The 27,306-nt window shown below is 43.4% G+C and overlaps 1 protein-coding gene across 1 annotated transcript; it reads right to left on the bottom strand.

The window, feature by feature from the left end:
* Positions 1 to 530: 530 nt before the first annotated feature.
* On the bottom strand, positions 531 to 27,105 carry UNC93A (unc-93 homolog A). Its single transcript, XM_090031486.1, has 8 exons — positions 26,794 to 27,105; positions 21,880 to 22,061; positions 16,853 to 17,082; positions 12,229 to 12,354; positions 9,633 to 9,850; positions 7,301 to 7,436; positions 5,576 to 5,707; positions 531 to 987 (listed from the first exon to the last, which is right to left on the bottom strand). Exons 1-8 carry the CDS (start codon positions 26,878 to 26,880, stop codon positions 722 to 724), a joined length of 1,377 nt encoding a protein of 458 aa, XP_089887612.1. The 5' UTR covers positions 26,881 to 27,105; the 3' UTR covers positions 531 to 721.
* Positions 27,106 to 27,306: the final 201 nt, after the last annotated feature.

The raw sequence follows: 27,306 nt of genomic DNA on the forward strand, positions 1-27,306 counted from the left end.
ACTAATGGTAGAGATTGGCAAATCTTCAATTTCTCTTGGCAATTTGTCCACCTCATAAAGAGGATGATTACAGTTCTGCTGTTGTTACAATTGCTACTACTAACTGCATTTATATTGTAGCAAGTGTTTTTAAAAGGTAGGATAAGACCAATATTGTCAGAGATACTTGGCCAGTGAGTAACCACATAGTTACATGTGCATAGAGAACAAACAAGTGAAGTCTTGCATGAAAGTGAGCCAGTGCTAATTAAGCTGTACATTTATGTTGCTACAGGATAGCTGTTAATAAGGATCCAGTCCCTTGTGAAGAGTCAAGGACCCTTTACTCCTACTGACTTTTGTGGGAACTGAAGGGTATACTTTGAACTATTGGACGTAAACTTTTTGTACCATGTTTGATTCAAAGGTACATAAAATATAACACAGAGTACAACAGTCTTTTTCATATTTATTAATTTTTTTTGGTAAAAAAATCCAACACTTTTTTTTAATGGTTATTAGTAAACTTTTACATGTAATGGTAAAGTCGGATAACCCTTAAAAAAACAGATGTATTGAATAAACTTGTGTTCTTATTTATTTATACTGCAGTGACCGTGAAAAAAATCAGTTCTTCTAAATTCTTCCTAAAATTTGATTGAGCACCTTGGAATCTCCTTTTAAAAACCTGTTGCAGTGAGGTGACTGGTATGCTTTGTCTTTACTACCCTGATCCTTTGGGTTACAGGGGTGTTTCTTGGTCTGGGGCTCCTGTTACTTCTTTCGATACTGGGGTGGGTGGTCTAGGAGACTCCTTTGATTCCATATACTCAACTATTCCATACGTCACCATGGACACCACCAGGACAGACAATATGACATACAGTTTAATGTAGACCTGTAAGAATGTGCTGTATCCAAAAGCTATGACAAATCCCAGTGACTCCCAGAGACGATAGTTAGCAAAAGCAGCTTCCTTGTTCTTCTCAAATAAAACTCCATAGAGAGCTGCAAGGAAAGAGAAACAACGTTTGTGATGGCAAGTTTGAAATGATGGCATATTCTGTGTTCACTACAACAGGAACTCAGCTCTCTTCCTGTAAACAGTCAATCACAGGAGACTTACAAATGTGTATTTGGGTCATACAAATTTATACGAGACTAAATATACAGTGAAAGTGGTAAATAATACATATGCTTTGTAGATTTCATAGACATTAGGGGCTGGAAGGGACCTCATGAGATCACTGAGTCCAGCCCCACCCCCCCATAGGCAGGAAGTCAGTTGGGATCAAGTGATCCTAGCGAGAAAAATATCCAGATGTTTTTTGAAAGAGTCCAGAGTCAGTGCTTGCACCACCTCTGGGAGGAGTCTGTTCCAGACCCTGGACACATTCACCGTAAAGAACATTTTTTCTTGTGTCTAATCTATATTGGCTTTCCTGGAGTTTATGGCCATTAGACCTTGCTATCCCTTGGGGAGATCTGGTGAACAGATGTTCTCCCAGGTCCTGATGTACCCCCTTATAGAATTGTAGGCTGCTACCAAGTACCCCCTGAGCCTTCTCTTTTCTAGGCTGAAGAGTCCCAAATCCCTCAGCCTCTCCTTGTGCAGCCTGCCCTCCAGGTCTTGGATCATATGAATGGCTCTCCTCTGGACTCTCTCAAGCTTTTCCATATCCCTCCTGAAGTGGGGGGCCCAAAACTGGATGCAGTACTCCAGCTGTGGCCTCAGTAAGGCTGAGTAAAGCAGGAGGATGACATCCCTGGTTTTGCTTGAGATGCATCAGTAAATGCACACCAGAGTTTAGTTTGTTTTGCCAGCCACAGCATCGCATTGGTGACTCATATTCATCTTGTGGTCAATCAGGACCCCCAAGTCTCTTTTGGTCATGGTGCTAGCGAGTGTAGCACTGCTGAGCCTGTAATTGTGCTGGGAGTTCTTTCTACTGAGGTGCAGCACCTTACACTTCTATAGCAAGGGTTTATTTTAGACTCTAGGAGCTTCAGAGGAGAAGATTATCATAATGAGCTGTGAGAATATATGAAAGAAAGGAGAGAAGGTCAGAGTTAAGTGAATCAGTGGGACAGAATGAGGACTAGAATGTGCAAAATTCTCAGCAGATGTTTATCTGGCTCTCATCCCCTAATACCTCAATGTAAGATGACTGAGGGATGCTGACCCAAGTCCATATGGACCTTCAAAGAACAAGCAGAGCAGCTTTCCATGTAGACTTGGACACACAGTTCTGCTGAAATCATCCCTTTCCATTGTTAAGGCGCAAGCTCTGGCTCTCCCCAGCAGCATAATATCCAGGAGATGCATTTACACCTGAGAAACTGAGGCAAATAAGAAGTCTGTGGCAGGGCAAGGTTGAAAAACAGCCAACCTACTGTAACCCATGTCAGGCCTGAGAAAGATAATCAAGGAAACACAAGCAGCTTTTTGTTGGCATTATACTATTTACATGAAATACAAATTAGCTTAGCTTCTGAGGACCTGCCCTGGTCCTTTGGAAATGCAGGGCAGGCTTCACAGCCATGGTTGTCCCAGGGGTAGCAATTCAAGCTTTCCATGATAGTTTAAAAAACAAACAAACAGATCAGCAATGCCTTGAATCAGGGAAGAGCAAAAATTCAGCTGCAACTTACGTGGCCACAACAAAGTTCAGATTAAATCACAAAGGGGATGTGTTTCTCTACAATAATCAGTACTTTGAGTGTGTTGGTAAAAATCTACCCTATTGGGCCACAAGAAAAGCATAGCAATTATTATCCTTAATGCACACAATATGCCTAGGTATTAGTTGAATTAGATGCTCAACAAAATAGCCTACTTGCTCACATGCTCAGAGCTGAAGTGATCACAATGGGCCCAATTTCATTTTCATGGTGGGTGGCTAGCAGCTCCACTAGGTGACAGACTGGAATTCTCAACTCCTGAGGTCACGCTGGCAGGGAACTTAAAACAGACAAAGTGGGGAGCTGTTTTTTAGATGATGGAGCAAGCATCAGTCATTACAGTTAAGTAGGCATATCCATGCAGCCAGCTGGAAATGGAAAGCATGCATGAACTGTGGTCCTGCTCCTATATTAAACAACACAGTAATGTACACAGTCATTCAGAACAGTTGCAGAAGAACAAATTTCCTGAGAGTCAAGTGAACTGTGTATGACTTTCAGCTTCACTAAGGGGAACAGTACCATCTGTATGTAGAATATCACTAATTCCTACTAATTATAAAGGGGCATTTATTGAATTTTCCAAATTAGTGACTCAGTAAACAACCATGATGAAAGATCTAGGCTAATAGTGTCTCACAAGATCTACTTAGGTCATTGAATGAATATAGTGTAAGGTCAATTATGTGCTAATCCATCATAATATGCAAGCAAATGTTCCATAGTACATTTTATAACAGGAATGGCATCTTAGTAGCAAGAAACTAGGTCATTATGCCCATAGTTAATATTTCTGCCTGGGTGAAAAAGATCAGGCTTCTGGATTAATGAAGTGAGCATTAATAGAGGATTTGATAACATTCATAACCCCTTAGATAAAGGGGTTGGATTTTAGGAGGTTTTTTTCCCCTTTGTTTCTTTGGTGGGGAATGGCCTTCCCAGGGTAGTGGGAAATTCAAGAGGATCTCACAGCTGAAGTCAGTGGATTGGCTGCATTAGCAGTATAAACTATTATGCTTGAGATGAACGAGTCACACAGGAAAAAAATTTTGGTGTTCCATTTGGATCACTGACAAGCGTTTGTCACAAGACTGATACACCCTGGCTTTGGGATACACCAGAAGTGTGCACTGAGAAGTGTGCACTGTGCTTCCATGATGAATACTGGTGGCAGCACAAAGTCCTACATTTTGTAAGTGAAATCCACAATTCCCACCTCCATCTTTTTTCTTTTTACCTTTTCACTTCAGAACCATCCTCATCCTGCCCTGCACTGCAAGGAGGAATGGGTACAAAGTGGAACTGCTGTAAATAACTTGAATTCCAGTTCCACAAAGTTACCAAACTGATTCATATCCTTTCTAATGCAGCACGTCAGGCTGGAAAGAATTTTATGTTGTTGCCCTGTACCTGGTTGTCCTGTGCCATGCAATTGTTATTAGGAATCATAATTATTACCAGGAAAGACTTACGGAGCAGTGTTCAGTTTTGATAAGAGAGGGTAATGGCACGTTCTAAAATGGAACAGAGTTCACTGAAAATAACAAAGAACACACACACGTACACCTAGGAATACACACATTGGGGAAACGGATAAGAGTGAAAGGGTTTGTCCAATTCTAATTAACATCCTCAAGGGGGAACTCTTGATCAGTAGAAAATATACTTAACTCAGACTAAATCTTTTGACTATTCCATTAGACTTAATACTGCAACCTGATAGCTTTACCTAGTTTTTATTCAGTTTTTGATCTGCTGTGAATCTGATGGACATTAATAAGAATCTGTCAGAGCAAGGGCTACAGGATTTCAACTACTAATGTAAAGGCCTGAATCTCAAGTCACACAGCTCTAAATCTACAATAATTCCAGTATAGTCAGGGGTGTAACCCCTTTGTGAGAGGAATGTAGGTGAGAGGAGGATCAGTCCCATGCCACACGTATGGCTGGCATGATGCAGCATTCCTGAGCAACAATCTCACATTCCTCCATGAAGGTCTAATCTCATCACTCAGTAGTGACATGCCACACTGTGAAGATGCACACCTTGAGTTATTTTGCTTCTACTTGGAGCTACAGAATAGCTACAGATGCATAGGAGAAAGAAATGCAGGTTTTGTATTTCCTGGCCAAACAATGTAATCTATGATTTATCTTCCAGGTGCTTAGGAAAGAAGGTGGCACCTATGATAGTATTATATCAGTGGTTAACTAGGTCAGAATGCCACAGGGCTCAGTAACCACACTCACTCACTCTTGACCAGTATGAGGTACAACTGGTTCTCTGCTTCCTGTCTTCCTCCCCCTATATGGTTGGCAATTGCATCCTTTTCTCATCCTTCTTGTAAGTTCATGTGTGCCTCTAGGTAAGGCAGGCCTACTTTTGTTCTCTCTCCATAGAAAGTGTATAAGCCCCCTTCAGCAGGACTGCTATGCCTGTTAGCAGTTAGACCAGACAAGAAAGTACTTTCTTAAGTGACTAAAGCCAATGATTCTTTCTTGCCTTTGCCTGTTGCAACCTTTTTTTATTTAGGTTGCACATCTGCCCATTTTTATATAAAAGAAGTTTCTTAACTCTTAGCAGAGTGAATTTATTAACTTCTTAATTTTATTATATTTGCATCAGCTCCTTATCTAAGTTGGCAAAATACTCCCACAATACCACCTCTCCTTTACAATATATTCTAAAGGAAAGGTGGTATTGTGGGAGTATATATATATATATTTTTTTTCTTCTGGATTTTTAGAAACATTTCAAAGACTTATCCTGATTGCCCATTACTTTTGACAAGAATGTGCCTTTCTCTACCTGTTCCTTCTAAAAAGAGAAACTGCCTGGTATAAGACTATACAAAGAAGAATATACGGAATATTATATCTCAGAGAGAGTCAGTTACTTGTCACAGATACTTACCATTAGTTTGCGTCTGCCAGATGGCATCAGCCATGCCCCAAAGAGCAGGAAAAATGAAGAATACAGCAAACTGTGAAGGGCGAGGTTTCCACAGCAATAGGGCTATTATACAGGAAAGGTTTATAAGTGTACCTGCATGTACAGGAAGGAGGCAGAGGAAAAATAATCAGATGTGATTATGAACGGAGCTATTATGGGAGAGACAGGTTCAGAGTCTTCAGCTAGCTACAGCACAAAACAAGGTTAGAGCCCCACTGGTTCACTAACATTTATACTCCTCAGGTTATAATTATATAAAATATAAGATAATACAGTACTTTGTTCAGGTATAATTTAAACTGTGTAAACTTGCTATAAAGAATTAACAATAAAGGATGTAAAGAGGTAACTGAAGGGATATATGTCTCTATCACAAACCATCATTAAATAATAGATTTCTTTCCAAAGGCAAGAAGCAATGAATGAGATCACCTTGGCTGTCTGTTGAAAGGACAGATATAATTTTGTTTTTTCAGTTTAGATGCAGAATGCAAATGCATTACTGATTTTTTTCTATCACTTCATGTGGGTTTGATTCAAAGTCCCTTAAAACCAGTAGAAAGACTCAGGGGTTTTGGACAAGCTTTTGGATGAGAATAAGATTCTGTATTTTCTTTATTTGTGAAATGAGTCACCTGGAGTAGAGAAATGTGCAAAAGGCAAAGACACAGGAAAATTGAGCACATAGAACCTGCAAAGTTCTAAGCATCAGAGTTAAGGGCTTTTATTGTAATATTATTTCTTCAAATGGAAATGGAGATGGAAGGGAAGAAATATCCTTAACAGCCTTCTGTCCTGGTAAATTATTTATTGGGACTACCTGGTTTTTACATTGTTCTGTGGTAAGAAAGTGCCTTAAAAATAGCTTAGTAAAAATAGCTTGTCCTCACAGCATCCTACAGGTTTCTTGGCCTTGTGCAGCCCCTTCCTTATCTAAAATGAGGCAGTGGTATAGCCCATTCTCACTCACTCTTATTTTACCTTTCTTCCCCTGTACAAAACAATTGGAAATTAAGACCCAGGACCAATGTTCAAAACTTGTCCTGCAATTATCAGACTGGCTGCTGCAGCCTCAGGTTTACTTTTCCTGGGAACAGCAACATAACAATATATCTCCTAAGGTTTTCAAGGTTTTTGATCAAAAAAGCAAGGAGAATGTCTTGAGGGAGCTACTGTTCTCTTCGATGTAAACAGCGAAACACCAGTTGACTTCAACAAGATCAGGTTTTGGCCCAATCATGAAAGATCATTTGTCGTCAGTCATATTAGATCTAAGAAACTAACAGCCCAGTCTTTGGGTGTATATCATGCCATCAAAGGTGGGGTGAACTGAGTCCCTCAGCAATTCAAAGATGCTAGTTCACTGCTTCATACAGTATTAAATTTGGATCAGGTTTGCTATATTCCTAGCTTGGCCACACATAACAATTAGAATATGCCAGCTGCTGCCCTTTTGAAATGTTCCCCTTTTGCAATGGCTCCAAATGTACCTGCGTCTATACCCTTAAATATGCAAGTTAACCTAGCAACCTTTCCTCCAGTGTACAAAGGGTACTTTTCTAGTTTGATGTTAATCTAATGGGTAGGATATAGCATGATGTCCAGCATCCAACATGTAGTAGAAGGGAGCCACAGGATTTGACATACCCAGTGAGACAAGCAGTCCTCAGATCAGTCTTTACCTACCGAATGCAAACAAGACTTTTCTTCCAGTGAACTGGGAAATTTTCCCAAAGAACATAGAAGAGAGCGAATTTGTAGCCGCAAAACAGATCATCACATAACCGACAAAATGTATTCCCAGGGAACAGGTCACATAGGACTAAAAGGAAGAGACACAGGGGGCATTATTATTCACGCTGACTTCCATGCATTTCTGAGGCTGAGGGTTGTGTATGCCCAATTCTGAGAGGTGACTATTCCAATGGGGCAGGTACTGTTAATAAAACAGTTATGCATTTTGCTGTCAGGTCTCCTGGGTGCTGCCTTATTCAGCCTTCGGCAGCAACAATTCTGTCTAGTTCCCAGTTGGATTAGTGCCAAGACAATAGCATTTGGTGAAGAAACAGGCATTGCATCTGGAGTGCTGCTTCTCATCCAACATAAACCTTGATACTAATGGCACAAAGAATTCTCTGCCTTTCTCTGTCTAGCCTAAGAGATGAAAGTCTAGGATCAGGACTCTAGTCTCCATAAAACAGCATCATTCATAGTATCACAGTACTTAGGGTTGGAAGGGACCTAAACAGACTATCAGGTCTGACCCCCTGCCCCGGACAAGAACAGGTGCCGGGGTCATAACACCCCAGTCAAATATCTGTCCAGCCTCCTCTGGAAGACCCCCAAAGTAGGAGAGAGCACCACCTCACTTGGCAGCCCATTCCAGAGCCTGGCAGCCCTAACCATAAAGTAGTGTCTCCTGATGTCCAGCCTGAACCTTCTCTCTAACAATTTGTGGCTGTTATTCCTAGTAACCCTGGGTGGTGCCTGGGGAAACAGAGGCTCCCCCAGTTCCCGGTGGTCCCCCCTGGTGAGTTTGTAAACGGCCACCAGATCCCCTCTCAGCCTTCTCTTGTGGATGCTGAATAGGTTCAGGCCCTTTAGCCTATCTTTGTAGGGCCTGCCCCGCTGCCCCTTGACCATGCGAGTGGCCTCCTCTGGACCCTCTCAATGCTAGCCACATCCCTCTTGAAGTGTGGCACCCAGAACTGGATGCAGTACTCCAACTGTGGCCTGACCAATGCTGCATAGAGGGGAACGATCACCTCCCTGGACCTGCTTGTGATGCATCTGTAGATGCATGACAAGGTGTGGTCAGCCCTATTGACCACTTCCTTGCATTGGTGGCTCATGTTCATCCTGGAGTCAACAGTGACTCCAAGATCCATTTCTGCCACCGTGTTGACAAGAAGGGTGTTTCCCAGCCTATAGGTGTGTTGCTGGTTCCTTCTCCCTAGATGCAGCACCCTGCACTTGTCTGTGTTGAATTCCATCCTATGCTCATCCGACCACCGCTGTAACCTGTCTAGATCTAGCCGGCTTCTGTCCCTCCCCTCCAGCGTGCCCACCTCGCCCCACAACTTGGTGTTGTCGGTGAATCTGGACAGCATGCTTTCCACACCCACATCCAGATCTCTGATAAAGATGTTGAACAGTACAGACCCCAGGACCAAGCCCTGGGGGACTCCACTACCCACATCCCTCCAGGTTCACACCAAGTAAGTGTGCAGATCTTACATATAAGTACCATTTAAATCATTTAAATGGCCACGGATAGCTAGTTCTGAGTCTTTCAAGGAAGCTCTTTCCTTCACTGGATATTCACAGAGCTTGAAAGCTGCAGTTTCATATGAGCAGCCCACTATGCTCATATCTCTCCCTGCTATTGATTCTTTGAAGCCTGAGTGCACAGTTAGGGAATAAGCCTTTTGGGTGGGATGTTATAATGTTTCAAAACCCATGTGAGGAAGGCTGGTTCTGACTCTTCCTGATCACTTCAGGATGCCTGGTTTGAATAGGCCATGCAAGTAACTAGTGTTTTACTGCCGGCCACTTTTTTGGTCTGCCACACAGCATAAAGTTTTCCAAAACAGAACTCTGTGCTTGTCTTCTAACTTTCAGTTGAACAAGCTCTTGAGAAACTGGAAGGAAGATATGACAAAGCTTAGCCTCTGAAGGGTTCCAGACTTCTGGCTTTACTCCTGCCTTGTTTTTTTTAAACAAACAAAGAGCTTAACTCTGTATTTCCTTGGATGTAGCTTCCAATGATGTATGAGTTAAGCTAATTTAAGGTATTTTTTTTCTTAATGATGTCCCAGGAGGCACACTCATTGCCACCCTCTCCTATTTGATGATGTCACTCAGAGTCATTTCAAGTAGGAAGAGACTGTAATTTAGCTTTACCCCCCAAAAGTTATCCCTGCTATTGAATATGCATTTTTTTTACTGATGAAATAGTATTAAGAAAAGGAGGATTATAGAAAGACCAGGAACAATAGACTTTAATTTTTACTCTCACCTTTGTATAATCACCAGCAAGAAATCCCTGTTCAAACCCACTCCACATTGTTAATGGGATAAGGAGACATTGTCTCTTATCTTTAAGAAGCCTGAAAGTTGCTAGGACCAAGGACAAAGGGGACTTTTTCTTCATTGTTTCCTTTTCACTTTCCACTTCATTGGCTTTAATCTGATCCAGAAATATAACAATCAGCAACACAGCCAGGACACCACTACCTGAAAAACCAAGACAAATGAGAAAATGTGAAGTAGCCAGGGGAATGGCGAGCAGACGATTTTAAAAAAAATTCTGATTTAGTGCGAAGTTCTGGGTCAGATGTTTTGTCAGAGGGGAGAACCTGATTTAAATCCAGTGTAAAGGTCATTACCATGTACATAAAAATCCTCTATGTTCAGTTGTATACCACACAAATTCCCTTTGCTTCGTTGTGGTGCACATGTTATGACAGCCACAAGGCCAGCTGCACTAATTCATGAGAGATCTCTCATCCCTTTAGGTCAAGTCAGAGGTCACAGGGAGGCTAGCATTAAAAAGCTTCCTCTTCTTCTGTCAACAATCTCTAGATCAACAGAGGACCATTTACGTTTGAATGTGTGAAAAGGAAAATAACTTGCTGGAACTAGAATGTATTAGTATGCTGGAGACGGCTCTAGATTGCTCCTTCCTGATTTGCCTAAACCAGCCATAATTTATGAAGGACATCAATTCTGTGGAACTTGATAGATGAATTATACTACCTTGCACCTGTTCACCCAGAAGCATAAATTGCCAACAACTGAATATGTTGCATAATAACAAACAGAAGTGGTCTTATACATATAAGGTCCCATTTTCCTCCCCCTTTATAGTGTCAATACAATAGTTGCAATTGTTTTCTTGATTAAAAATGCAGGGTCTACCTCTGGCTTTGCTCATGCTCATAGTAAGTGCAAATAAAACCATTGAAGCAAATGCCATTACAGAGCAAGAGAAGAATCAGACCCTCTACACATGCTCAGCTTGCCACTGCATTTCTATGTGCATTTGCACATCTCTGAACCCAGAGTTAGTGGCTTGTGCTTTTTATTTTAAAGTACAGTAGTGGGTTCACAGCAAAAAGCCCCCAAGCCCAGTAACACTAACGCTTTCATTAGCAAAAGTGCCCGGAATGTCACATGTATCAGTGTCACTGCACTGAAAAATGGTGGCAGGGCACTTTGAACTAAAACCCATCAAATAAGTTTTAGTTTAAAGTGCCCCACTTCCATTTTTCAGCATGGGGATACTGATACATGTGATGCTGGAGGCTGCTGGAGTGCATTCATTTCCAATTACATGCATCAGACCAGGCTCACTGTATGTGTATAGGAGCCCTTACTGTCTGCCTACCTGTGACCCAGCAGCATTACAGGCAGGCATGGGATAGTGCAACAGCTCACAGCTGAAGGAGGAAGGCTCCTTTGGCCTACAAAGCCCTGAATGTTTCCTGCAGGGTGCTGTGCTCCTGCAGTCACCAGGTGAAGCTGCTCTGCTCTTTTTATCTTTCAGCATTACATCCAGGCTCATTCAGACCATGGAGTTTCAATCAAATTCCCGCTTGCTTTTTAGGGGTGGTTGCATTTTTATGGACTTTATGAACAAGTGTTTTTAGCTTTCTTTTCTTTACAGGCTGTCTGTAAATTTACAGGCAGTTGCAATCCTGCCTTGCCGCTACAACTTGTTCCAGGCAGGCCCCCATTCCCCAGCTGTGGTGCACATGCAGCTTCCAGCCAGTGGGGAGCTATGCCATGGCTGACAGCTGCAAACTGTGTCTGCTCTGCTCCCACTTCTCACCACTCCTCCCACCCCCTGCCCCTCAGCTGCAGTGTGGACACAGGTGGAAGCTACCCAGTTCTGGTACAGCTCCCCACAGACTGCACCCATACCACAACTGGAAGGCCAGGAGGGAAGGGTAATTGGGAGAAGGGGTGGCAGCATGGATGCCCTGCAGCGACACAGCTCCCGTCTGATTGGAAGCTGTGCCTGAACTACAGCCAGGCTGCCTGTCTCCTCCCCAGTCTGCCATGTGCTACATACAGAGGCTGTCCATGCCACTTGTGGCACCCATACTGCATGCTGGCCACCCCTGCTGTAGACTTTGCCAAAGTAAAACACTGGGTGGAGTTTAAACAGTTTAACTGTGATTTTTTTCTAAGTCAAAAAGTAAATATAAAGGCTTCAAGGCTTTTAGGCAGGGCTGTGCAACATAACTGGGAGCCGCAAGCCCCCAGGCACATACTGTATAGGCTACACATCTCTGGGCTGTATGCTGTACAGGCCATGGGGAAGGGCTCATGTGGTATGTGGTATGGCAGGTTGAAGGCTTACCCCTCGGACCTGACTGTAGCCTGCATGCTGCTGATTGGACAGGCCTGCTTTAAGGACCGAAGACATACAGAGTTTGCATGAGGCATTCAGGGTTATCAAGAGGGAGCTATAGACCGATTAATCTGAGCAGAAGAAAGGTGGAAGCATCTCTCCTCATAGTATGAAGTTGGAATTTATTCTGCAAAGTCATCCCCTGATTCCACTTGCATCTAATTCCCAATAAATGATGTTTAATCAAGACACATACCAGTGTAGATACCCAACATGGTGTAGACTAAGGTTGTTTCTGGCCTCTTAAATGCAGTGGTGTTAGCTGCAGCTGTTATGCAGTCATATGCTCCACAACATTTCAGGTCTTCTTCTGAGATTTCCACTAGTTTAGTAACAATCAAAGCAAAAGCAGAACATATGCAGGTAAGTGCAGACTATATTCAAGGAAAAAGAAGAAATGGTCGCACTTAACAGTGGTAAATCACTCATTTAGACTTCCACCCAAAGTCTAATTTCACAAATTAAAGTTTGGCTTAGCAGAGGGTCTAGAACACAGAGTAAGTCAGGCATTTGCAACTCAATATTTACCAAGGCCACTTGCTCTTTACACTTTCCAGTGGAGGGACACCAATACTAGGATGTGCTCTGAGAGAATGTAAGCCCTCAGAGCAGGAAACTGGATCACATATGATAGCACATATGTAAATTAATGCATTGCTATGCAGCAAGGACCCAAGTCTTGCCATTTTGATTTTAATAAAGTCATTAACTAACGAATTATTGTATTGCTCTGGGATTGTTCTTGCAGGCTGCATGTGGCCAATGGGTCACTTGCTATGAACCCCTGGAATAAGGAATTATACACACAGCTGGAATTAAATCAATAGCTACAGCTCTGAACAGGAGCTCCATTGCTGGAAATTCACAGTTCAGGTCTGTATCTGGATCCCAGATTTTGCAAACGACTTCATTTTGTGTAACAATCCTCAAACCAGAACTCCTCATTTGGAACATCTAGATCAGCTGGGGTTCGCTGCCACCCCCAGTTAGGTTTCCTACATATTTGTTACATGGTGGGGTCAGCTGGAGTGGGGAAGAGTACCAGTGGTAAAGGGGAACAGAAGAGTCCAGTTAGACAGGGTACCAAACTCAGAACTAGGAGAACTTTACTCTGATATTGAGCCACCCCTTAGTGTATTGCCCCAGAACAGTCATCTCACTTCTCTGCATCTTGGTTTTCCCGTCTGTAAAATGATGTTAAGGTTGCCATTCCTTACCAAGTACAATGGGCGAAACAAAACACTCTAACAAGAGCAAAGTATATATTAATAAATGAGATTAGTATTTAAAGCACTTTTGCACTAGGGAACTATCCTATCAGTAAGGCAGGATGATCTAATCATTTGGAGGCTCCTGACGGAACAGAAGAAGGAACACAACCCTCTCCAAATCTTTCTAAGGGTTACTCTTTTTTCTCTTCTCCTGTATTAAATTATGTGTGCCAGCAGCATGCTGTTTGGGAAGGCATCCTTGAGACCCTTATTCTGATTGATCTGTGTGACATTTGGCCATAATTCACCCCTGGTTTTATTGGTTTTATTGTTGTTGGATAATATACTGCAAACTAAAGCAACTCCAGTAGGTTTGGATCAAGAACCTTGTTTGGCTTAATCCTTTAAATACTGGGCTGAACATGACAAGCCACACCCACCCACCCACCCACACCCCCACCCCCACACCCACACCCACACACACACACACACACAACTCTGTGTCCTGATCACAGACAATTTCCTCATGTGCACATTATATAAATGCAAAGTAGTTATCACAAATGTTCCTCAATAGGTCATGAATGCCAGGAAGGGGAGGGACTAGTGAGGGAAAGGAAGGTACAACATTGTTTCAACAGCCTTCATTGCAGAGTTTGTTCAAGAACAAGAAATGGCAATAAAGCTTATCTAGGGTCATTCTTTAATTAGCCCTATTGTATAACTATATAATAATGTATTCATTTAATTTGGTTTGCTTTCATCACCACTTGCAAACAAACAAAGAGTTACATGAACTGTTTATTAACCACATAAACAGCTCTGTGTTTACCCTACTATAACATTTAAAACTGTGGATAAAAAGAAAAGTTTGCTGTTGTCACTGGCCACAGTTACATAGCTCTGGATAAATGGACCTTCAGAAATCCAGTATTCAGTATTCAGGAAGTGTTAAATTGATGAGGGTCATTCTCACTCTGACTTTTAGGCCACTTTCGAAGTTTATGAAAAGTGTAAGTAAATGGCCATTAGGAAATAACTCTGCATTTGATCTGCCTCATCAGTTCCCAGACACTGTACTCTGACTATTTTTAGCAGTTCCAAAGGCCCCTGGAGAAGAAAATCAGAAGTTAGAGCATTTCTGAAGCTTGGGAACAAAGAAGTAAATCTAGATCAGGTTTCCACCCACACTAAGCAAACCTTAGTACCTTTCCTTGTATTTCCTTGTACAATATTTCCCTGTGTCACAAGGATTCCCATTAAAATCAGAAATGTCCTGCCTGCACTGGGATGGTGGGCTCTTGTGATGGGGTTTTGCCTGGTTTGTAAGTACAAATAATTGGGGGAGATCTGCATTTTAAAGGTTTATTCCAAATGAGCATATTTTACCTTTTTAAAGGTATTACAAGAAAACTAATTGCTTATGTTGGAAAACACATGAGGTTACCCCTTCTCATAACTTCAGAGGGGCTAAGAATTGAATGGCCAGGAGACTGCACTTCTGTCTCACCCACAAAGACATACACAGTTGAGGCCAGCTGTTGAGGCCACTCTCCAGGCTATAATTGCATTGTGGATAAATCTGGACTTCTGATTTGAGAGTTGCTAATTCAACACTTTTCTTGAGCACTCTAACAAGCCAGGCTGTGTGTAGACAAAATGGCGGGCATGTATGCATGACATTTTAATACAGGCTAAATGCTTTTGCACCACTTTAATAGTGTCAGTGTTTGCATGCATTGGTGGTGTATTGCACATTAATTCCAGCCACTGTAGCAAATCCAATGGTGTAATGCACCTTAAATGACTTGGGGCCCAGCAAACTAAAACTCCGAGTTTCCTCTACAGCTGTGGAGTGAAGCACCAGTCTCCATGCAGCTCAGAGGCTGTGCAGGAAGCCCTGCAGTCAGCCTGGCAGCAGCCTGGGAAGGCAGGGTCCATCCAAGAAAAGTGGGGAGCATAATCTTTTTTATTTATTTTCTCCCCTGGAGCCTGCTTGGCTGCCTGAGCTGCATGAGGGCCCACTGCTTCCCTCTGCAGCTGTGGTGCTCCCTGGAACCCAAGCCGGGTGTCTGTGGGTGGGTGCCACGGGGGGGGGGGGGCGGGCTGCTGCTGCAGAGGAAAACACCAGCCCATCTCCCACCCACCAGCCCAGAGGGGTTGGCAGCTCACCCTCCCTCCCCGCTGCCAGAGAGGCAGGTAAGTCAGCGGGGTGTGTGTACAACATGGGGGTTTAAAGGGCCCTAAACTGAAGCGGTGTTCTTAAAAACCCACCACTTCAGTTTAGGGCCCTTATTTCATCTACATGCACCCATAAATATAGAGACCTTTGGAGATGGCTTTAGAATCTTATGGGAAACTCCTCCAAGACACAGTTATAAACCACACGTGCACTGCTGTCCTACTTCTGGCTACAGTACAGCTCCATCACAGGGAGAGGGGTCTAGATTCCCTAGTGCCTTGCACTTGGTATAATTGCTCATCACTTGGATCTGGTATTGCTTTACATTCATTTGTTCATTTAAGAACAAAGAAGTGGAAATTCAGCCCCAGCAGGTGTGACTTTCTGCTCTGTGCCATAGATTTTGCACCAATAATTTATACTGATAAAATATGTTGTCAATTCCCTGAACATTTATGGATGTGCATTTTAAACTCTGAGACAAAAGTAATTTTTGCCTATATGACCTGGTGGTTTCTTGGCATGCAATAACCAGAACAGATGTAGCAAGCTCAACCTCTAATTTCCATCATAACCTGACCTTTGGGTGAAGCACTAGGCCAGAATGTGCATTCAAGACATACGAGTTCATAATACCTTATGACACTATTAGGTAATGTCTTAAACGTTAACTAATTCAACTTCATTAAGATTTGTTATGCCACTTTTAAAATTAGGAAACTGAGGCAGAGAAATGAAATAATTTGTTCAAGCCACACAGTTCCCTGGTACAGTATGATTTAGGACACAAGGTGCTCTAGAGTGGAGGGGAGGTGGTGATTTAATTAGAGATGCTCTAATTAAAGTGCCTGCAGCATCATGTGTATTCAGTGTCCTGCTTGTCAAAATGGCACCGGGGGTGCTTTAACAGAAGCTTATTCAACGAGCTTTAGTTAAAGTCACCCCTCCGCCATTTTGAGACATGAGGATGCTGAATACATACAACGTGGAGGCTGCTGGAGAGTGCTAATTAGCATGCTTCAGCAGACTCGATTAATTGAGTCTACTCCGTGTCAGAGCAGAGATCCATTACATGTATAGGTGTCCTAGAGTCCCAGTTTCTAGTCTGATGCTTTAATCAGCAGGTAATTCTGCCTCTTCCTTGGTGATTTGTTTCAGTATTTCAAAATCAGTTCCACTAGGTTTTATTGATTAAACTTTGATTTACAACTTTTAAAATTTAAAATGAGACTTTGCATTTTATTATGAAATTACTAGTCCATTAGTCTGCCTGCTATCTTAACTCAGTTATAACAGGTAAAATCTAAAAGACTCCCCCCATGTCAGCAGTGTACCTTTTTTGAAGAAACAGGGTAAGTTGGAAGACACTGATGATATATTTCAGACCTTTAACTACATATTTTAATATATATGTGTGCATGTATTACCTTGTTGGGGAGACTGCCCCAATACCAGAGAGGAAATAAGATTTCCCCAGACTCCAGAGGACTGAAACACGAGAAAGAAGACCCCGAAATACTGGTTGATGATATCTCTTCCAATTTTCCCTGCTTTCTGGGCATATGAATTGCCAGCAATTGTCAGGTAAGTGCATTTGGCAGACCAGAGTGGGGCTCCCCCTAGGCCCAGGATCACAGAAGTAGGGATCAGTGTGTACCTGCCAAAGAATACTATGTTTAGCATAAATTTGAATCTGTTTGCCAAGCAGCCTACCCTCCCAGACAGCCCTCTGAAAATTGCTTTCTATCAATCAAAGGAAGGAACCATATCATTCCCAGAGACTTGGATTTATTGATGCCACAGCAGGAAGGAATAGATTCTTCCTTTATACAAATATGCCCCAATGCATTGACACTAGGAATGGGTGGAACTAACATTATCTGGTGGGATATAAGTGTCATATTACTAGTTTGAATTCATGAGCCTTGTTGCCCAGCCCCACCCGCCCTTCAATTAAGGGCTGGCTTGTACCTACTAAGTAGGGGTGCAAAAGCAAGTTAAGCGAAGCAAATACAACTACCTTTCCCTATAGCCTTATTTCCTCTACTCAGTGAAGGGTAGATGTGGGTTGTTGTATGGAACATTACAGTCTGAAAAGGAGCTGCACTGAAAGCCATACAGATCCAAAAATGCCTCAATACTCCTAGAGGCAGTAAAGATACAGCCTTTTCCTAAACATTTTTAAAATATTAAGGGGAAAGTCAATTTAAAATGGAACATAAGGAAGAATTTCTTTACTGTCCGAGCCCCCAAGGTCTGGGACAGTCTGCCAGCGGAGGTGGTTCAAGCACCTACATTGAACACCTTCAAGAGTAAATTGGATGCTTATCTTGCTGGGATCCTATGACCCCAGCTGACTTCTTGCCCTTTGGGCAGGGGGCTGGACTCGATGATCTCCCGAGGTCCCTTCCAGCCCTAATGTCTATGAAATTTCTGTAGCTAAAGGGAAGGTGGTGTTATATATCTGGGGTACATAAACTGCTTAAGATGTGTGGTATACATTGAGTTTTGCTTTTTAAAGTTAGAATGTTATATTCTCTGCTCCTTGTTCTTATTCCAGGGGTGTCAAACTCACACAGGGCCTTGGGCCAGATCTGGACCATAGGACTTCTCCCAGCCAGATCTGGCATGGGGCACGGGGTGGTGGCAGTGCAGTGACAACAGTCACCATGGTGTTGACCATTACCGTAGCAGTAGGGCAGGTAGCTGTGGGCAAGGCAGCCACTTGCTGTGGCAGAGGTGCACAAGCAGTGGCAGGCCAGGTGGCTATGGGGCAGCTGGAGGTTGTGTTGCACCCATCAATCGGGTCATGTTCATCAGGGTTCTAGGTTCTTTGGCAGCCCATGCCCACTGATGGCCATGTCCATTGGTGGTCACATCCCCAAATTCCCTGGCTTACTGGTAGCTGGGTGAGCTGGATGGAGTACTTGTTGGGCCAAATATTTGACATCCCCGTTTTACTTTAATTGTTTTAAAACCTTTCCTATCCTTGCTCCACTTCTCACTTTTAACACTTCAGCAGTGTGCTTTAGGAATAGGGTGACCATACGTCCCAGTTTGCACGGGACACTCCTGAATTCCCTAGGCTGGTCCTAGTCAGTTGGTCAAAAGTCCTGGCCAGAGTCCAGTGGAGATCCAGAGTGACATGGTGCACCAGACAGCGAGGCAGGCAGGCACCAGTGCTACTGTGTGGGAGCAGGGACGTGCTACATGTGGGTGGGTTGGTGCTTGCTCCACTCTGCCCACCTTGCTCCCACACAGCAGCAGCCATGCCTGCCCTCCCACCTGCTTGGCATACCACGCCACTCTTCCTCCCCGCTGGACTCTGGCCAGGGCTTTTGACCAACTGACCAGGACCGACCTACAGAATCCAGGAGTATCCTAGCCAAACCGAGACATACGGTCACTCCAACTAGGAAAAACATGAACTCAGTTGTTTTCAGGTTCATGTTGGGCTTTCTAATCTATAAATGAGGTGCAAGAGAAAATCATCAAATTAAGTTGTATCCATTCATAAGGAACCTAATGTTGGTTTAGGCAGACAATAAATGAACTGCTGAAGATGAAAGTACAGTGTCATGGGAAAATTCAGTATTTTGACATTTAGTTTTTGTTCCTGTTCAGGGAGCCAGCTGGTCTAAGAGGTGGGAACCCTGAGAGTATCTGACCCAGTAAGTCCTTTTGGCAGGGTTGCCTTGAAGTCACAGGCTCTGGAAAGTCTGTTACAGAGTTTCTAGGTCCTGGCTTTGCATTAGGGGCAGTTGAAGACCAGTGAACCCTGTGTCAGTCTTGGATTTTCAAGGTTCTTGGGCTCCCTAAGGAAATTGATACCAAAACAGTGTTTCCCAGGGCTTCCAGGACAGACAGACTCAGCTGTTTGGCAGGGAACTGGAGCCTCTAAGAGCCCTAACTTATGCCAGGATTATCAAAGCTTTCGAGCTCCCTATTCCAGAATTGTGAGCTAAGCCTAACTTAGACTCTGACACAATAGAGCTGTGCTAGGACCATCAACCCTGAAAACCAGGCAAGTTTCCCTGGAAAACCTGCATGCAATATGCAGAAAGTTTAATCAAACCTGGAGGGTCTTCATGAAACACTTTGGGCCCAAATTTTGTATTAAAAGTCTATCCAGACTACTATCCTTTGGCACTTCATTTTCTCGCATTGGTTTGATTTTAGTCGGCAATGAGCAATATTTACTGCATGAAGAGGGCCTTATGATCACCTAGACTACAAGAGCAGTTTATATATACAGGTCTCATTCACCAGCCACTGGAGTTAGGTTCCTGAAAGTTCCTGTGGTTGGTAAAACCGTGGTTGGCAAAACAAAAGTCTTAGGGGGAAAATGGCAGGTGGCGGGCTGATGCGCAGCCACAGAAAACAGTGGCTACTCAAAACTGTATACCGTGATAGCCAAAATGGTATATAGAATATTAAGCGTGGATTCTCAAAACCGTGGCTGGTGAGGGAAACCTGTACAAGCACAGCTTAACTCATTTCATACGCTGTTATTTTACTCAGCTCTATCCTTTTTCCTCTGTTGCACTGCAAAAAGCTGAAGAGCTAAGCTGCTTTGTTCTTAGAAGAAGCTACTGACTGAAAAATAGCTGTGAGCTTATAACCTGGAAGCAGATCTGGGGAAGCTTAATTTGGAGCTGGATTTGAACTTTGTGACTTCTTGTCTCTCTCGAATGAGTAAAACCTAAACCCACAGAAACCTGACCTGAAGCCAAATACCACCTATAAATGCAACACTGACCGGTTAGACGAGTGTTCATCAAGTCCTTGCCACTCCCATGCCTTCTGTGAAAGGACATTCATTGTGAACCACATACCTACCATTGTAGCCTGACTCCTGCATAGTGCTTCAGAATGAGGTAAGCCTCCCTTGACCTCACTAACCTGCCATTAGGATCTGAGGAGAAAGTCTCTCTCAACCCCCAGTCTATCCCTCTGCATATGAACAAGAATCTCTTCTTACAAAAGCTTCTGATTCTGTTTATGACTCAAGATACCATCGTCTCCCAAGTAATTGTCCATTGTAGAATCTAAAAGTTCTTTCTGTCAATACCACTGTATAGCAGTAATTGGAGAGATGTTTGATAAACTTGCAAATACAAAGTGCCCTTCCTCTGATCTGGAAAAGAAGTAGATACAGCCTAAGCCAAAGAACAAATAATATAACAGTTTTTATTTCAGGGGTCTGTGACCTATGGCCTGCAGGGCACATCCAGCCCATAGAGCCATTGGATCTGTCCTGAGGCTCTGGGGGCTTCAGTAATGTTCTAGTAGTGGGTGGCGTCAGGGGCATTCTGGTGGCAGGGATTTTGCCTGCATTATGCCGCACCTGGAGGGCAAGAAGTTTCACCTGGGATGTAGCTGTGCAGCTGGGGACAGGGATAATAGGTGGCAGGGGCCAGGTCCTAGTGCTGGCCTACCTTGGATCCAACCCGGGCCATTCTGGCCCACCACTACAAAAAGGTTGCCAAACACTGCATTATGTCAGTGGCATAACTAGGGTGGGGCAGCCAGGGCAACTGGCTTTGTTGCCAACTACGGGGTGAAGTCACCACTGCCCCCTTAGCCCGAGGCACCCAGCCACATTGCTATGCCTCTGATGAAAATAGTCACTTGGAAAAGTGGGAGAGGACAGCAAAGCTGTGGAGCAAAGAGAAAGTATCAAAAGTAGCACAAACCAAGTAAAGGGCAGCTGAAACAGGTAACATGGTTATATAACATTTAAAAATAACTAAAATGATGTATAATGTACAGTCTTCTTTTCCTCCTTGAAGTGACTATTTAGAATTAAACAAAAAGCATTGCTTTTCCTGGTATTTAGCTTCCTACCCAGACTTGGGAAAGGGCACTTTAAACCTCAAAACTTATCTAATGTCTCTCCCAGGCCAAGTACAGACATCTGGGGAGATTAGGGGGATGTTAGATTGTGTTTAAAATAGCCAACCGATCAAAGGTAAATTGGGATGGGAGGGGCTAGATGACTTCTGTACTGCTATGGGTTTAGATTGATTTCCAATCGCTGAGTCCAGGTCTAAGTGTAAGGTCCACACCTGGGTGAACTAAGTTAGGTGGGGTGATCATTTTTTACCCAACCTTACTTCTCCCTGACCCTCCTCAAACATCTTCACTTAAGCCCAGTGATACAGTTGGTTCAACAGAAGATATTACCAAAAAACCCTTTGCCTTCTACATATTCTCTGGACCATCATGACTGCAACAATGCTCCAACCCTATTAATGCTACTGTAGGCAGGACATTTCTAAATGCTGGTAACTCTGGGAAAATGGACAATTTGCCCTGTAGATATTTAATCCAAATGTAGCAAATTATAAGCTACTTTGAGCATTTTTGCATGGGGAGTAGGGGATATAAGTCTAAATAAGAATACCAACAATGAATTAAACTCCTTTGGAATAGTATAATAGATCATCAGTACCAGCTGGAATAGAAGTTGCCCAAGAAGAATGCGATGTAACAGCACATGGAGCTTGCTATGGTCCATTTGCAGCCCAGCTTCTCAATTAGGAATGGAGGTAGAAACATCGAAGAGATGATAAGAGCAGCATAGAGAACACTCAATGAGGCAACCCCCAGGCCTTCTTCTGAGTTGAGGCTGCTCTATGTAGGCAAAAACAACAGATAACATGGAATTTAGTTTATGTCATGTAAAATACGGTGAGAGGGGAGCTGAGACATCAGTGTTTGCAAAACCACAGAGGGAAGGATGGCAGAGACTGGGAACATGAAAGCCATCACGCAGAAATAGGGAAAAAGCTGTAGAAACTAGATTGGGATTTAAACAATGCCGGCCCTTCAGACCCCTAGCAACCTCATTGCCAGGTTCTGGTTTAAGTATAGGGACCCTTTGCATAGTTCTGATCAAGATTTAGGTTTGGATTATAAAGAATCTTAAAGTTGAGAAGGCAGAATGGGGCTCAGATCCAGGGTTTTAATTCTGAGACCAGCTGCTACTGCTTATGTTTTTAAGTCAGGGCTGTACAGCTTCTAAGCAGGGGCTGCTTGCTGTGTGAGCTGCACCAGTGGGAGCCACTGACCCCCAGGGCTGTATAATGCATGGGAGCACTGGGTGGTAGCAGGAAGTAGAACCTGGATGAGGAAGAAGGAGCCCAGAGACTCCCAGCTGCTGCTGCAATAGGAGTGATGGATGCAACAGTGACTGGACAGGAACTCAGGGTCTGCAAATTAACCTCTTGAAATAAACCTGCATGTGGCCCACAGGCCACCAGTTGGATAGCCCTAATTAAAGTGATTTGATTTTTATTTCCAGAGTTATATGATTTAAGCAAATTCTATCCACTCTATGTCTTTCTTTTTGGTTTGGCCCAGGAACCTTCTTGAATCTTAAGTGACTTTCCACTACAGGAAATACTTTGCTACAATAAACATCATGGTGAAAGCTTAGGGTTAAATCCTATTTTACCTTTATGGGCTGGAGTGATAATTGTATAAATACAATTTTTGGCACATATGCAACTTGAAGACTCTGTTCCCACCCATATTGGAACAGGATTGCTCCAGTATGCATATAGCTGCTGGAAGTAACATGGAGGAGGCCCCATACACCCTTTTTGGCCTATAGTTTAGCGGTTAGGGTACTTGCCTAAGGGAACTGGAAACTAAAGTTTCAGCCCCCTTTCCTACAGAGGAGCTTTGAAGCTGTATCCTCCACTTCACAGCAAAGTGAGATGGTTACTGCCCTGGAAGTGAGGCACTCTGGGGGGCATTTGTACACGTTTGTGCCACATTCATTTGCATAAATGGCAAAATGCACATCAGCACTGTGAAAATGGTGATGGCATGCTTTTGAACTAAAACACACTGAAGGTGTTTTCGTTCAAAATCACATGGCCGCCATATTCTCAGCACTGACACACATTTCGCCATTTATACAAAAGCATGTGACACAGTGTCGAGCACATCAGCTCGATTAATCAAGCCTGCTCCAATGCTTCAGATCTCCAGCGTGTTGGAGCACACAAATGTATGTGTATAAATGCCCAGCTTTCTGGCCCATGCCCCTGCTCTATGTCCTGTATTTAATGTTCACTGGAGAATCAGTGGTGGAATAGTATTTACCTCATTGGGAAGTAGAATCCAGGACTCACCCTTCCAGGGCAGTGATCATCCTATTTAGCCACATTCCCTCTAACTTATGCTTCTCTGAGCTCAGCATAGTTTCCCCTCCTGGGGGCTTACAAGGTCTGCTTCAAAGAATTGGTGGAGAACACTGGCTAATGCCTAGCATGTGGCCTGCTGGTCTGAGCACTTTGCTAGGAAGTGAGAGATGTTGGTTCAGAGCTAGGAGGGCCTTCCTCTTCCATCACAACTCCTACTCATGAGCTTTCAAATTATTGGAATGTAGTGACCTACAAAGTTAGTGCCTGTTAGAAGATAACCTGCACCTGAAAGGGAAGAGCTTTGCAACACCATGAGATGGCACTTAACACATGCTGAACTGCTGGAATGTGCATTTGCTCACTTTTTAACTGTTATTAGTAAGTGTTAAGTTGAATGTGTGACACCACCCTAACATTTTGGAGATCTCATGGTGTCACTTGTGTGTCTGGGAAAGTCTGTTCTATCAGGGGGCCTAGGCAGCTGGAGTGGAGCTTCTGTAGCAAAGCAGATAGAAATTGAACTATGTGTAAATGCCAGAAATTGCACTGATGCATCTACATAAGTGCCACTTTGGCATGTCAAGTTGAAATAGGATTTAGCCCTTAGACTCTGGAATCAAAGATTCAAGAATTCAAGCAATTTTCCAGGTATCTAATTCTCTCCAGTCCAGAGACTCATGCTTTTCAGTGGTTGAAAATAGCAATTCTTAGTCACACACACACACATGCCCATATTTATACAAATCCGCGATGACTCTGGATTTAGGATGAGCCCTCCCAAATAATTAGAGTCTATACATGGAAAAAATAAGTTATAATTTTCCATATATAGAATCTAATTATTGGAGGGTTGTCTTCAATTCTTCCTCCACACCTCTGAAGTGGCAGCAAGGCAAGTGGTGGGGCAGGCAGCGAGGGGCAGAAAGCAGGGGTGTCAAGCAGCCTGACTCCTGTCCCTTGCTGCCTGTCTGCCCTTCCCCCCCCGCCCTGCTGCCTGCCATTATGCTACCTCTGCCTCACCCAATCCTTGACCATGTTCCTAGTTACTACAGTAATACAAATAAAAAATAACTAGGAGCCAGATGATATGCGCTACTTCTATAAGCAGAAGATTTAGGGTTGGAACTGGAAAGAAATAAGACTTGTAATTCCGTGAGGAAATTCCAAACATTTTGAAACATTTTCCTTTTAACTTGGAAAAGCCAAAACTTTGAAATTTCATAGATTTCATAGACATTAGGGCTGGAAGGGACCTTGGGAGATCATTGAGTCCAGTCCCTTGCTTCAGGGACAGGAAGTCAGCTGGGGTCATAGGATCCTAGGAAGATAAGCATCCAAACATTTCTTAAAAGAGTCCAGAGTAGCTGCTTGCACCACCTCTGGGGCAAGTCTATTCCAGGCCTTGGAGGCTCGGACAGTTTCATAGTTTCATAGTTGGTAGGGTAGGAAGGGACCTAAGCAGCTCATCGAGTCCAAACCCCAGCCATGAGCAGGAAAGAGTACTGGAGTCAAACGACCCCAGCCAGGTGTATATCTAGCCTCCTTTTGAAGACCCCCAGGGTAGGAGCGAGCACCACTTCCCTTGGAAGTTGGTTTCAGACCCTAGCTGCCCTGACTGTGAAGTAGTGTCTCCTGATGTCTAGACTGAACCTACTCTCAGTCAACTTACGGCCGTAATTCCTAGTTACTCCTGGTAGTGCTCGAGAGAACAGGGACTCTCTCGTTCCCTGCTGGTCCCCCCTGGTAAGTTTATAGACGGCCACCAGATTCCCTCTCAGACTTCTCTTGTGAAGGCTGAACAGGTTCAGGTCCCGTAGCCTGTCCTCGTAGGACCTGCCCCGCTGTCCCCTGATCATGCAGGTGGCCCTCCTCTGGACCCTCTCCATGTTGTCCACATCCCTCCTGAAGTGCAGCGCCCAGAACTGGACACAGTACTCCAGCTGCGGCCTAACCAGTGCCACATAGAGAGGGAGGATCACCTCTTTGGACCTGCGTGTGATGCATCTGTGGATGCATCACAAGGTGTGGTTGGCCTTCCTGATTGCATTCCATCAATAGTGACTCCAAGATCCTTTTCTGCCTCTGCACTGTTGAGAAGGGAGTTCCCCAGTAGGTATGGTGCCGGTTCTTCCTCCCCAGGTGCAGCACCTTGCATTTGTCAGTATGAAAACCCATCCTATTCTCATCCACCCCTGTAACCCGTCCAGAACTAGTTATAGCCTGTCCCTTTCTTCTAGCATGCCCACTTCTCCCCACATCTCAGTGTCATCTGTGAATTTGAACAAGGTGCTTTTCACCCCTTCGTTCAAGTCGCTGATGAAGCTATTGAACAGTGTGGGCTGCAGAAGAGACCCAACTTGGAGGTGGGAATATATCTTCCTACAGTATCCTGGGTTAATCTAGCAGGATTTTATTCCAAAGTGAGTTCTGCTGAGGTCACAGCTTGAGACCGTATGGATTGGCTACCTTCTGCTTCTAGCATTTCAGAGATCTACAGACAGCAGAGCATTTCTCCTTCTCTTGTACTACTTGTTAAGCTTTTTTTTACAAGTGACGGTATTTTTAGGACACTTTCTGCAAGTGCTGTGCTGCTCGGATTTGAGCTGGTCCATAGTTAGACAAAATGTCAGATCACTTCATTAAGACCAATGGATCCTTTGTTTTAGAAAACAAGATACAATCTTCCAATCCCTAGGTGTGTCAGTTGCCCTCCAGGATTTAAAAAATAAAAATACAAGAATATGCTGACTATCATTTTATGTTAGGTCAGCAGCATTGCTTAAATGATGTAAAATTAACATAGCAATAAAAATAGTAGAATAACATCTGTAAAGAAATTCAGAAGTGTTCAGAAACCAGGCATCCTAAAATATCATGCTTTTCATTTTCAAATATTTTTCTATGGGAATTTCCACTGAGACCAGCACTCTTTCATGATCAATTTCAGTGTCTGAGGAAAAAAAGTTTCAAGATGAATTTTCTGACAAGCTCAGCGTCTTAGACCTCGAGGTGTATCCTTGGGATAAAATACTTAATAGAAGCTACAAAACTTGGAAATAACATATCAGCATTTGTCAAGCTGGACACACATCAGAGAAATCACATCATCTTCAAAGGATAAGAGAAGACCTGTGTTTCACACCTATTGACTGGTTTGATGCTCCTACAGAGAGTATCAGCTCCCCGTAACTATAGAAGGGAGTGCCACTTACCTGCAGACTCTGGAGCCCGCCGTAAGCCGTAAATAAAAGTAAAAATCCAAACGAAATGACAAGAACATTCTTAAGATTCCTTTCCATGTTGATTTATACAAGACAGTGTCAATTCAAGCAACAGCTTGAAGATAGTGCTCTGGAAGCGGAAAATAGGATTTGGGTGCTGGAAAAGATCGCTTCTCACTGCGTTTGCAGTGGGAAGAGCTGTTAATCACTTAAGTGTCAGCCAGTGAACTTTACTTTCTTAGATACTGAAAACTCCATATGAAACTGTTACTCATTCACCAGTTTAGCCTATGAAGCAACAATAATTTCACTCAGAAGACTTTTATCAGCTTGCATTAGTGTTGTCCTTTATAATAAAGTGCAGAAGTCACTTAATGAATACAAACCCAGTGACTTCCCTGCATGCTTTGAGTGAAACATAAGTGGGTGGCTATGCTTCATAGTGAGTATATTCACTGGGGATGCACGGTGAAGAATCACTCTCCAAGCCAGTGAAGCCACTAG

This window comes from Crocodylus siamensis, chromosome 1 (genome assembly GCF_052110815.1).
Source record: "Crocodylus siamensis isolate JL-2025a chromosome 1, ASM5211081v1, whole genome shotgun sequence".
In the NCBI taxonomy this organism is placed as follows: domain Eukaryota; kingdom Metazoa; phylum Chordata; order Crocodylia; family Crocodylidae; genus Crocodylus; species Crocodylus siamensis.